General features: G+C 46.2%; 1 protein-coding gene and 1 long non-coding RNA gene across 2 annotated transcripts; one reads left to right on the top strand and one right to left on the bottom strand.

Moving 5' to 3' along the window:
- Window positions 1-2,759: 2,759 nt before the first annotated feature.
- On the bottom strand, window positions 2,760-6,503 carry LOC121836133. Its single transcript, XR_006077798.1, has 5 exons — window positions 6,380-6,503; window positions 5,768-5,868; window positions 5,241-5,594; window positions 5,053-5,150; window positions 2,760-3,390 (listed from the first exon to the last, which is right to left on the bottom strand). It is a non-coding gene; the product is annotated as an uncharacterized LOC121836133 (long non-coding RNA).
- A 346-nt stretch (window positions 6,504-6,849) lies between these two features.
- LOC115309845 (probable tubulin polyglutamylase ttll-15) lies at window positions 6,850-9,941 on the top strand. The gene has a single exon (XM_029968097.4). The coding sequence runs from the start codon at window positions 6,914-6,916 to the stop codon at window positions 8,486-8,488; it is 1,575 nt and encodes a 524-aa protein (XP_029823957.3). The 5' UTR covers window positions 6,850-6,913; the 3' UTR covers window positions 8,489-9,941.
- The last annotated feature ends 2,061 nt before the right edge of the window (window positions 9,942-12,002 follow it).

Below are 12,002 nucleotides of genomic sequence, written 5' to 3'. Positions count from 1 at the left end.
AATGTCTCATTAAATTGAAAATAGGAAAGCGAAATTCGGGAATCTCTAACCTGTGTAGTAAACACTTCAGTGAAAGCGACTCCGTGTATCTTGGTGGTTCCGATGTGTTTTGTAAGTGCTGATTTCTTATTAGTCCCAAGTTGATTCATTTTTGGTCTTTTTAAACCAGTAAACAAACATTTCCTCAAAACAACTGGCATTGACGGTGGCTGGCTTCCAGAGTCGTCTCAATGAAATCCCTGCTTGTTCACTCGATCGACGTGAAGCATGCGAGATCCCCTCGCGACCGAAGCCTTAAATTTAGTAAGTCGGTGACAATTAGCATGCCAAAAAATTAGGTATACACCTGCTATGAATTCCTACCGTTTGTATGTTTAATTTTTCGGTCCCAATTGCACATAATGTGTGATGCGCTTTTCAGCGAGCAATTTTACATTTGTAAACAATTCTTAGCAAAAATTGGATAGAACTAATTAATCGATCGCCTGAAATTGCCGCGATGTGACAAACTTCTTTGCCGCGTATTCGATGCGGGAGGAGCTAATCCGTCAGTTGCTGAAGAGCATTAGCTCGTCAGCAACTGCGGTGTCGGCGAAATAGCAGCGGGCGGTGTTGTCACGTGAAACGTCACATACCTTGGTAGTTGCCAACAGATGGGCTTGCAAAACGCTGTTTTCACCAACCAAAAAAAAAAAAAAGAATCTAGTTGCTATTGTTATTATTTTTTGACCGAATGTAAACAGCAATGGCCGCGCTGATGCTTGTTGGAAACGCATGTGCCCAACTTGCCGGACGAGTGTACTGCTCCACTTTTCGTAATTCTGGGTTCCAAACTGGCTCATGTGACGAAAAAATGTTGCAGATCACATAGGGTTATTATAATGTACGCTAGAGGTTCAAGTGGCGCTAGTGTGCCGACGCAAGTTGAAGCAGACAGCAACCAGTCGAAAATTGACTTCCGGTAATGCATTTCTATGGGGGAAAAAAAAATGGTGCAAAAACGGCTTCGCACGTGTATTTATGTGCACTGTCGGACACTCTCAGCGCGAACACGACGTCGGCGCTTTCTAGCATCGGTGATATATGTGCCAAACGAACGAAGGTATCTGGAAATTAAGGGAGACGGCCAAACATACTGTCGAACCCGGTTATATCACACCCTTATTTCGAATTATTGTTTATATGAAACAGTCCAAACATCCCCTAGAAAATTGCATTGTTTTTCTGTATCGAATGCCCATAACTCCCATGGAGGGGACACTCGGATGTAGGGAACGAAGACGAAGGCGGTTCTTCGCTTCTCCCTATAGGTCGGATTGCGCCGGCCGGGAGCACATAGCTCGGGTTGCGGGGCTGGCAGACCGCCAAGCCAGCATACGCGCACCCGGGAATGCGCACGCGGGGATGCGCAGCGAAAAAGCAATTGTATAAAAAATAAAAAAAGCAACCAAATGTAAAAAACAAAAGTGGAGGATGGCAAAAGCAAGGGGAAGGGCACCTGCGCGCGTGGGGAGGGCAGGGAGTGCCCGCTGTTGGAACGGTCGCGTGCGCTCATTTTCCCAAACACCGCTGTCACTGTGCGACTCCTTAGCCCCCCCCCCCCCCCCAAAAAAAAAAAAAAAAAAAAAAGATTTTGTCAGGTGGAGTGTTTTGACAACAAGGGTTGAGCAATCACACTTTGAACGCCTTATGTTTGTTTACCCTTTCCTTTCCCCGTTATTGCTCCCGTTTCCGGCTTGAGCGGCGTCACCGTCAGGTCTCGACACCCCCCCCCTGAGGTCACATGACCAGACCTGGGGGGGTCACGTAAACCTCAGTTTACCTTTTTTTATACTTTATTCGCTATCAATTTTACTAACCACTTCGTTCTGTTTTCTTTTTAAATGTAATAAAAGTTACTCGCTATCATCAAAACTGTATTGTGTTGTTATTTTATTTTATGACATGCTTTTTAGAGAGTGACAGCATCTAGCGACATGGTGTCCGCCCATCCTGACCTAAAACAAAGTTCTGTGTCACTCAGGGAATTTCACAAAAGTACTCAGGGGAAACCTGAAAAACTCAGGGAATTTGAAAATGCCAACTTGGTAGACACATTGAATAACTCTATGGCAGATCACTACCTCAAACTTTCGTTAATGCGGGACTGCTTTTTAAAAACTCTTTGCTGTTGAGAGGGTGCAAATGCATTGAACCCTATGGACGTTCGCTGGGGCCGCCAGATTTCTTCGTTGCCGCGAAAATTTCGTTCTTGAAAGGTTCAACTGTATTAGCAAAATACGAACCTAAATTAATTTATCCCACCCAAAATAAATTCCATGGCTCCTTATTAAACACTGTGATTTTATCCAAGCCTCGGGTAAAAACAGTTTAGCTTTCTCGGCTCCCGATTGGACGCGTCGCAGGTTTCTGCCGGGCAAGCTTTGTCAACTAACGTCCCAACTCTTTAGCCCCGCACACATGGTGAGAGATATCTCGCAGTGGCTGATGTTCGTTCTGAACCTTTCTTTATCCACCGGTGTATATGGACGTCTGTACAGCAACAAAATGACTGAAAACTTGCAAGTTAAGCACAGGTTGTGGATTGCTTGCTTTATAGAATAGCAGACACACAATTCAAGCTCGTGTCCGATTTTGTTGCTCGTGGGACGTCATTTTTTTAGCAGAAATTCACTTTTTCTGCAGTTCTACTGTCCCGCATGGTGGACAAACCAGTCATCTGCTCTTGTTCCCTGCCTAAGTGATGCATGACGGGAGTGCATTCAGGTACACACTTAATCCTCAGGGTGCAGCGAGCGCATGCACGTGTGGAGTGCCGGCGGCGAAACAAACTCACTTCATGTTGCGAGTGGCTGCGCATGGGCACGAGTGCAGCGAAACAAACTCGCTATTAGTTTTCACATGTGGTCATGCACTGAGCACGAGCATGTAGCTTCGTCTTGCATCTTGTTCGCATGCAGAAGTTGCTTCGACGGCGTAGCAGAAATTACACTAGCCTTGACAATAAAGAACAAAGAGGCTTACGCCGAGCCTAGACACTGGTGCAAAAGACGGCCGAGCCAGAAAACCTAAGCCAAGTCGCCACAAAATTATGTTTCGAAATGGCTGAATTGGCAAGACTGAACCGCCACCAAACATGTTCTGTTGTAGAACACAAAAGTACATCCCCTGACACGAGCGTCCAAAATATACTTACAATGGCTAGCGACGCCTCATAAAGGTCATGCAGTGACCCTCTGCTTGGCCGGTTAAGCCACACGCAGTGCCGTGCAGAGTACAGGACGACGCCCGTGAGCCAGCCGGTGCGGTGACTCCGGGCCTGCCCGTAGTGTTCCGCTGCTACCTTGGACAAGGCGAAAGCGAGCTCATCGATGCCATGATCCCCGGGACCTGTGGTGTATAACTATTGTGATTAAAAGTCTTACAGTCGCCGACCAATGTCACTTAGTCAAATGAAAATGAAAGAAGCGAGATGTCTTCTTCCACATTTTGCTGTTCTCTATTTTTGTTCCTTTTACATCTCTAGTTGTAAGATCAATGTTGACCAAGTTCTTTTTTGTTATCAACTTGTTCGCATTAAAATCTAAAATTTTACAACAGGGTAGAGTTGTAAAACCAAGAGGGGCTACCCAACACATGCATGCAGCCCCCCCACCCCACTTCATGGGGGTTGTCCTACGCAAGTATGTAGCTGCGCTGTAGAGAAGCATGATACACATGATCTACACGGACTTTTAGCTGCATTCTTCCATGAATCTAATGTCCGCCTGGCCGTATAACTTATAACTGTCATAACTTTCACTTTTTCTTTGAAATCTGTAAATGTTAAAAAAGAAAACCTGTATAACCATAGCTAAAAAAAATCTGACACTTGAATTGCTAAAAACAGTTTGGGGACTTCCAAGAGCGATTATTGCATAAAACAGCTTGTCAATGGTCAGAGCCTAGCAAAGCTCAACCAGCATGGCACTGCCAACAGCGCTGATGTCACTTGCATGACACATCCACATGCTGTGCCAATCATACATGGAACGCATGAAAGCATGGCGGGCAGTCCATGCAGCGTTGACTGTTGGTGGCTGCGGAAGCTCGGCGCAGACACAGAAGCACCAAAGGCGGAGGATGGCACATGTTTTCTGTTGCAGCAATGTCCTTTTGCTCGGCACACCGCCAAAAAACATTTCGGATTGGCGTTCAACATTTCTAATGGTAATCGTCTTATCTGTATGTACTTGGCCGAAAGAACCGTGAGGACATTGAGAAAATCGTGTTCCGCAGTCAATTTACCTGCCCTTCGTAGTACACTATGTACTGGCGCGTGACGTTGCTCTGTGTTCCTAGTATTATATTTCTCTTTTTTAGATGGCTGCAAAAGACGAGGACAAAGACATTACAGCAGCACTGCCAATAGTTTCTCCATGTTGAGTGCTGAATCCCTGTGAAGCAGGATACGTTTCTCAAACCTTGCTGGCGCCATGGCCACAAAACGAACAAGTGATATCAATGCATGCCTTTTATATGGTCGGTGACAACTCAAGAAGGTAGGGGAAGAAAAAGGAAGGTGGGAGAGGACGAGATGGATGCAACGCCGGCGAAGGGAGAGGGTTTGACCAGCATTGTGCCCGCTTCCTCCTCTCCCACCTTCTTTTCCCTGACCCTACCTCCTTAACCTACAACATAGTTCAAATCAAACTGCAAAATTTCTTCGAGGCTCGAGAGTGAAAGCAGCTTGTCAGGATGTATTTTGTGTGAATACCATTTAGCTGAAGCACATTGTTTTTGTGGACTCAAGGTACGACGTGGCTAAAAAGTCAATGCCAGGGATCTTTGTGAGAAAAAGAACACTTAAAAGATATCCTCGGCCGCAGTTGGCTCTTTGAGTCACATATTTGACGATAGGTATTGTTAACACATATTTATGTGAACACCAGGATGCTGTTTTGATGGTAACATACTAAATGGTGATAAAAAAAAAAAAAAAAAAAAAAAAGCTGGGAGTAGAAGCACATTATCTACCTTTCCCTACCAAAGAACAATGAAACGATTAGTCACCTGCTCAGGACTTTGGTCGTCTGCTTAGTTGTGGGCAACGCCCCTGCGAGCATCAACGACAGCCCCCATTCTAGCGTGCAGAGAGCCATACAGTGCTTCTGTAAAGGATGCCTTCACCATCAGACTTTTAACAGAACTCACCATCAGACTTTTAACAGAACGGTCACTCCTTTTTTTTTTCTGCGCACCGAACGAAAGGACGGTACAGTAGCAGACGACGCCAGCGTGCACGGCTGCTGGCGTCACTGCGTGTGCTCCAAGCTTCCGCGGGTGCTTGCGGTCCTTGCTGCATGGAGCACTGGCTACGCACTCGCGTGCTCCCTTCAAGATTGGACTGCTCAGTGCACCGCTAGGAAAAGCAGTACAAAACATACCTCGACGATGCATCAGGGGCATGCACTGGTCCGCTGAAGTGTGCTTCGAACCATGTGCAGTGCAGGGTGCAGCACAGCATCCGCGTGAGTCAGCCGCGGCAGTGATTCGGGGCTCGTAGTGTTCTGCGGCTGCCTTGAAAAAGTGAGGGCCAGCTCTTCGCACCTCCTCTGAAAAATGTTTTACAACAGAGAGGTCAGTTATCTCCCTGCCTCTCATTGCCTTTCTGCTGTCCTGTCCTTTGTTCGAGAGCAATCGCTGCTACATTGTGTCTCAGCACGATCACCTTAGTCATACAAAGGAACGTGCAGATAAAGATCATTATTATTAAAGCACGTTTTACCTTCACATTCAAACTTCGGGCCTCCTGCTTTCTCCTCGCGTGTGGCGGCAAGCGTCTGTTGAGGCTACCATGCTTCGAGACGATCCTCGCGTGGTTCAGACCTGCGTTAGATTTTTTTTTTTTTTTAATTACGCCCTGGCAGCTCGTTTAAGCGCCTCTCGGCGTGTTCCCGCGCAGACAGTGACAGGCGAAGCATCAGATTCTACGCTTGCTTCGTTGGGCCTTCCTGTCTCGTTGAAAAACTGGATCGAAGTCTGTGTCGATGGCATGCAATCATTGCTATAGCGACTTATTGAGCACTTGCGGTCATACGGAAGCTTCCAAAATTGTGAGCGCGCTCCTAAGCCTTTGCGGAGGGCTCTGCTAGCCGTCACGTCCGCATGTTCTACCGAACGATTTCGGGCGAGCGGTTGGTAAAGGCAGCTCAAGAAACAAATCGACACGTTGAGCGCACGAAACCCAATTCAAATCCGCTTGGATGGCATCAGCATTCAGCACCGACCGACCATTCCCGCCATTTCTGGTAGCGCCTTTGTTCCCGGACGCACCGGACTAAATTATGTCAAACGACTCCAAACGGAACTGAAGCACTAAAGTGCGGTGAACACTCACCTTTATGAATACCTCCTGTTCTTGGTGTTCTTGGAGATGTACGAGAGGTATTTGGCGGCTCTGGCGGTTCGCGATCGACGCCGGCACTCATCCGGCGAAGCTGAGTGCAGACATTGTTTTTGTTGTCAACGGCTGCCACTGCGCACGGTCAACCTCGTTCCACTCGAGAACTTGAGCTGCTTCAGCTGGTTATCGACGGTTAATACGTCGCCACCCAACACCTGAACGTAGAACGAAAACAAAAACATTGCCCCCGCGGCCAAGGGCGCCAAGGCGGAACAGAACGGAACGACGGAACCGTACCAACCAAAATTAAAGAATCAAGCAAGAAAAATAAAAAAAAAAGTAAAAACAAACAAAAACAAGAAAAGTACCTTTTTATATATTTTTACTTTAAAACGTTATCTAAAAATCAACAAAATAACAAAACCGGAAGTGACGTCATTTTTTTTCAGCCAATCGGCGTTTCCAGTTTTACTGCCCCGAAACGCTTGTCCTAGCAGTCCGCTTTTCTGGCTTAAATAACCAGGGACGATGCAGGCGTCCCTGAGGTGTCGAAAAATCAACTCATTAAACAACAAGAAAACAATACACAATGGCCCAAAGCAGTCGTCCCAAACTGCCGTCACGCCTCGGTGGTCCATTCAGTCAGTAAACTGCATTTCCATCACGGTTCTGGTCGGCGTGATCGCCATTCTCGCCGGACTGCTGGAAATCCGTCGCCTGTGCACGCGTCAGCAAAATCTCCTGTCCACTCTGCTCGTCCAGCGCGACGCCGTAGTGCGGTCGGAGAGACAGTCGCTTTCAAAAGCCGACTGCGGCTCAAAACCGATCGTGTGGGTGCACGGCAAGAGGCTGGAAACCGGTTACCTCCGTCACGTGTTCGCTGTGTTCGATCGCCTGGGCTATCGTCTCGGAAACCGGACGGATGAGTGGAGCGTGCTCTGGTCGCACGACTACCCGTTCACCGAGCTGGCTTCGGAGTTGGCACACCTCCAACCCCACCAGCGGGTCAACCATTTCCCGGGATCGGGCTACATCACCAACAAGGGAAGCCTGTCCACGGGCCTCTCGTCGCCGCACGTCCCGGTCGCTTTCAAACTCCCCAAGGCCAAACGGGAATTTTTGGAGTATGCGAAGGGGCACCCCACCAAGATGTGGGTCCAAAAAAGCGACCACCACCGCGGGATTCGAGTGAAGCGTCTGAGCGAAGTGTCGATCGACCAAGCGGGGACGTTCGTGCAAGAGTTCCTCGCCAAGCCTCTTCTCGTGGACGGCAAGAAGTTCGACGTCGGCGTCTACGTCGTGTTAACGTCGCTGAACCCTCTCCGCGTGTACTCTTACGACGGAGAAGCGCTGCTTCGGTTCTGCGCCCATCCGTACGCCGAGCCCTTCGACGCGTCGGACGTTGACTCCTACGTGGTCGGTGACAACTACACTCCCATCTGGGAGATGCCATCGCTAAGGGAGTACTACGTCGGCTCGCGTTTGAGCATGAGAGAGTCCCTCGACCTGCACCTGACGCGCGGAGGCAAGGACCCCGGCCGGATATGGACGCAGATTAGGGACGCTATCGCGGCCGTCTGCCTCGACAAAGAGGGCGACATGGTGCGGATGGCATCGGGGTACGGGCCCAGGAACAACTTCTTTGAGTTGGTGCGATTCGACTTCGTGGTCGACGAAGACCTCAACGTGTTCCTCATGGAGGCCAACATGTCGCCCAACCTCTCGTCGGCCCACTTTCCCCAGAACGGAGCCCTGTACGAGCGGGTGCTGCTGAACGCGCTTAGTCTGGTTGGCCTGGCAACCGCGGCAGAGGCGTCGGATCCGCCAGACAGGGGCATTGCCGTGTTTCCGGAGAAGTGCACTTCGGAAGAGTGCGAGATGTGTACCCAAAGTCTCGAGTGCGCACTCTGCCACCATTGCCTGGACGTCGTGCAGGCAAGGGTCTTGAAGGAGGCCTTCCTTGAACATTTCCGCAAGATGGAGTTTGTGCGGGTTGTGCCTGTGCACAATCACAGCGTAGGGCCAGAGCTGACTAGGGCCAATCAGCTCATGGGGCTTTGGTACCAGGGCAAGTGCCAACTAGCCCCTCATTGGTGTTCGTAACACAGTGCCGAATCATCCAAGCATAACATGTTTTAATTTACGACCATGGAGGTTCATGATGCATTTTCCCTCCTGAGACCTGTCCCCGCTCTTCCAAGGTTTAGGTGTTTATAATAAGACATTTGTCACAGGCTCGGTGTACATAAAAAGAGAGTATGATCTCTACACTACAGCAGTGTGCTGTAGACAAAGCCGTATAACTTATAGTTGTGTGTGCTGGGTGCCCTGGTTGAAGGGCATACCCCATTTTTGAAGGGCAGTTGAAGGGTATGCTGACAGACCTGTATTATGTGCCTACAGTGCCAAGAGCAAAGATCTCCAAAGTGTTTCACAGCAAGATTGGAAGGAGAGCATTAATTGGTTTCCTTGATACATTGAAATGATAGAAGTTGTAAACATATAGCAGGGGATTAGAGTTTAATGGACTTTAATTTCCTGGCATATAACAATGTGCTAATGAAAAATAACACAGGTAATGTTTAAAGTTGCTAAGCAGCTTGAGTCACAAAAGTCACAATATTAAGGGTCCATGCTCCAGTCGAATTGTATATCAATTATATATACTGATCATGTATGGCTGTGGTACTCGCACAGGTGTGCAGCAACTATGGGTGACGAGTTGAACAAGAATCTCAGCAACGCTTTGCAGTTATTACTCATTTTCTATTGTTTGGGTTAAATATAGATAAGATTCCACTAGAAACTTCAGGCTGTGGTGTCACTTCAAGTTGTTTTCTATTCATTCCATTCATAACAGAGATTAGTTATCTATAAGCTGCACAAAGAAAGGCATGAAGGAACGTTCAGAAATTAAGGAAGATTCCTATTGTTCTTATCACTAATGTTGCTTTAATGTGAAAGCATTTTTTTTTACTTAATTCTTTCCTGACCACAGGAAAAGTGGCAATTTTTTAAAGGATCTGTGCAAAACTTTTTTTTCCTAACTAATTTGCGTATGGAGCAGTGTGACAGATCAAAATTTAGCAAATTAGTTGGTCTTTCAAAAGAAACTGAGGATGGTATAATGTGCAAAAAAGATTTTAAGAAGTTTATTTCTTGAAAATGCAATGTATGTGTGGAAGGCATATAAACACCAACACTTCTACAGCTATTCATATAAAAGAAAAATTCAGAATATACACAATGTGCTCCACACCCATGGCTATTGGTTCTAAAAGTTAAGAGTACTTTAACTGACACTGTCTATTTTTGGTTCGTCGGAGAGTCAGTCTCCGTAACACGTGCGCTTTTCAATATAAGGAATGCTTGTATTGGTGGAACACGGATAGTACACCGCACATTCCCAGCAGAATGCTTTCTTTGTGTTCTACCTTGGTTTTGTTACACCCTCGATTGCAGTCTCTTCATATCTAGCATTTTTGTCCGACTTGTTGGGAACATAAAACATGCACGCCGTCTCGGGACAGAATTGGAAATTATAGTGGTGCTTACCGACAACCAGGGCCGTAACCAGGGGGGGGGATAGGGGGTTCTGACCCCCCCCGAAATTTTTTTCTGGGTACGGCCCTGGTCGGTGCACTTGCAGCCAGTCGATTTTAATCTCCACCTCTGCGCACGCGCAGTGGCACCGGTCGGCTACCGGGAACCAAACCGGGATCGGTTCTTCGGTTTGCTGTAACTCTCCATTATATGCCACCGATGCACATGATTCATAGGCGAAAATAAGACAAAATGGCCGCCGTTGTCCTCGAAAACCCCCCCCGAAATTTTTTTCTGGGTACGGCCCTGCCGACAACCATCTGTTAAGCAATGCCTATAACATAATTTAAAGTGCCCCCAGAGCTCTTGAGGTCTAAAGAATATGCCACAATACACTTGAATTATGGAAATAATGCCATCTTTGTTACGAAGACTGATGCAAGCAGTTAGCCGTGCTAGACAAGTGCAACCACCATTCTCAAGACTATTTTTGACTGTCCGCCAGTTTGTGATAAAGCTCAAAACTACGTTGAAATTGAAACTAGAGTTCTTCGCCTATCCACAAGATTGTGGAACATAATTCTCCCCACTAAATGTAATTTCTTGATGGCACTTTGAAACCAGAGATCACCGGTGATCGACGGCATATGGGCGCAGTCAGGAAAGTGTTAAAAACATGTAGCAATTGAAGGAACTTGTTTTTATTTGTTTCAAGGCTTTTTTTATACAACTGAAAGTTTATGTTCTTGGAAGTACTCTCAGGTGTAGCAGTGCTGCAGGTTTTATATCTTTTTACCGTGTCTGGTCTGGTATGATGCTCACATTTGTATGGTTGATATGTCCTGTGGCCATTTTACAGCCAGAACCTGTGCCCAAAGTATATTTTGTTGATATACAGTTTTGCGGCTTGTGTAGTATCTTTCCTGTGGCATGTAGATGAATGTTTCATCTGTCAATTGTTTTTTGCTATTTTTACAGTATTTTGTAACTACATTTATCAACACATTTGCAGTTTTCTGCTATAGTCAGTTACTGGTTAAGAAAAATATTTTCAGAGGAAAGGAAGGCTGGGGAGGAGGAAACAAATGGACTGCTGAAAAGAGGAGAAGGTTTCTTCCCCTTCTCTCAAGCATTTTGTCTGCTTCCTCCTCCCCAGCCTTCTTTTCCCTCGAAAACTTTTCTTAACCCGTAACTGACCATATAGTTGTTTACGGCAAAATTTGGGTCTGCTCTTAAAATTGTCATTACTACACAAAACAGTGAAAATTTACTGTCAGATTGGGCTATTTCAGCATGATGTTAACCTCATGATATGCATTTTGGGTGATAGGTGAAATAATTTATATTTGTACCTTCTTGGAGCTATAACTTTCAATTTATTACCCTTTCCTTGTATCAGCTACAGTCTGCATGACATGATTAGCACAAACATAACACCAGTTTTTTTTTGTTTTTTGTTTTCACTTATTTAAGGCATTTAGGTTGGTAAACCTGACGTTCACATTCCATCCTACTGTAGTAGTTTTGATGAGGGCCACACATTTGTGACATAAGACAGGTAAAAACTGGCAGTGTCTTGTTTGTGCTAACTGTGGCACTGCACAATGTTACATTGTTGCTCTTGTTTGTTTTTTTTCTTAATGAAGTGCCAATGTCTTTGTTTTTGCATGTTCACTATTACCTGACATGTCGTGCTCTAAAGTTGTGCTCTAAAGAAGGAAAAAACTGCATGTTTGCTTTTTGCACTGTGAGTGCACATGTTACCTATGGAAGCGAACTCGGTAAAGTGACATACATATAGTGACATGGGAAGGGCACACTGCTTATGCATCATACAAAAGACAGTCTGCATACAGATTCGAATATGAGCCACCGCAAGACCCATGCTTCGAATGCCGTATGGCAATGAGTTTAAGGAGAAACTCGTGTCTGCAGACTGCTATGTGTGTGACGTATGAGCAGCGTGACCCTAACTTCAAAATAATAAGTTTCCCTGCAAAAAAAAAAAAGAAAATTTAAATTATTTTTACATAAGATGACTGAAGATTTAAAAGTGTTTTCTATTTTTTTTTTT

The sequence above is a fragment of the Ixodes scapularis genome, unplaced genomic scaffold (assembly GCF_016920785.2).
Source record: "Ixodes scapularis isolate PalLabHiFi unplaced genomic scaffold, ASM1692078v2 PGA_scaffold1__304_contigs__length_218370807, whole genome shotgun sequence".
Classification (NCBI taxonomy): Eukaryota; Metazoa; Arthropoda; class Arachnida; order Ixodida; family Ixodidae; genus Ixodes; species Ixodes scapularis.
This window is presented reverse-complemented; position numbering and strand designations above follow the sequence as displayed.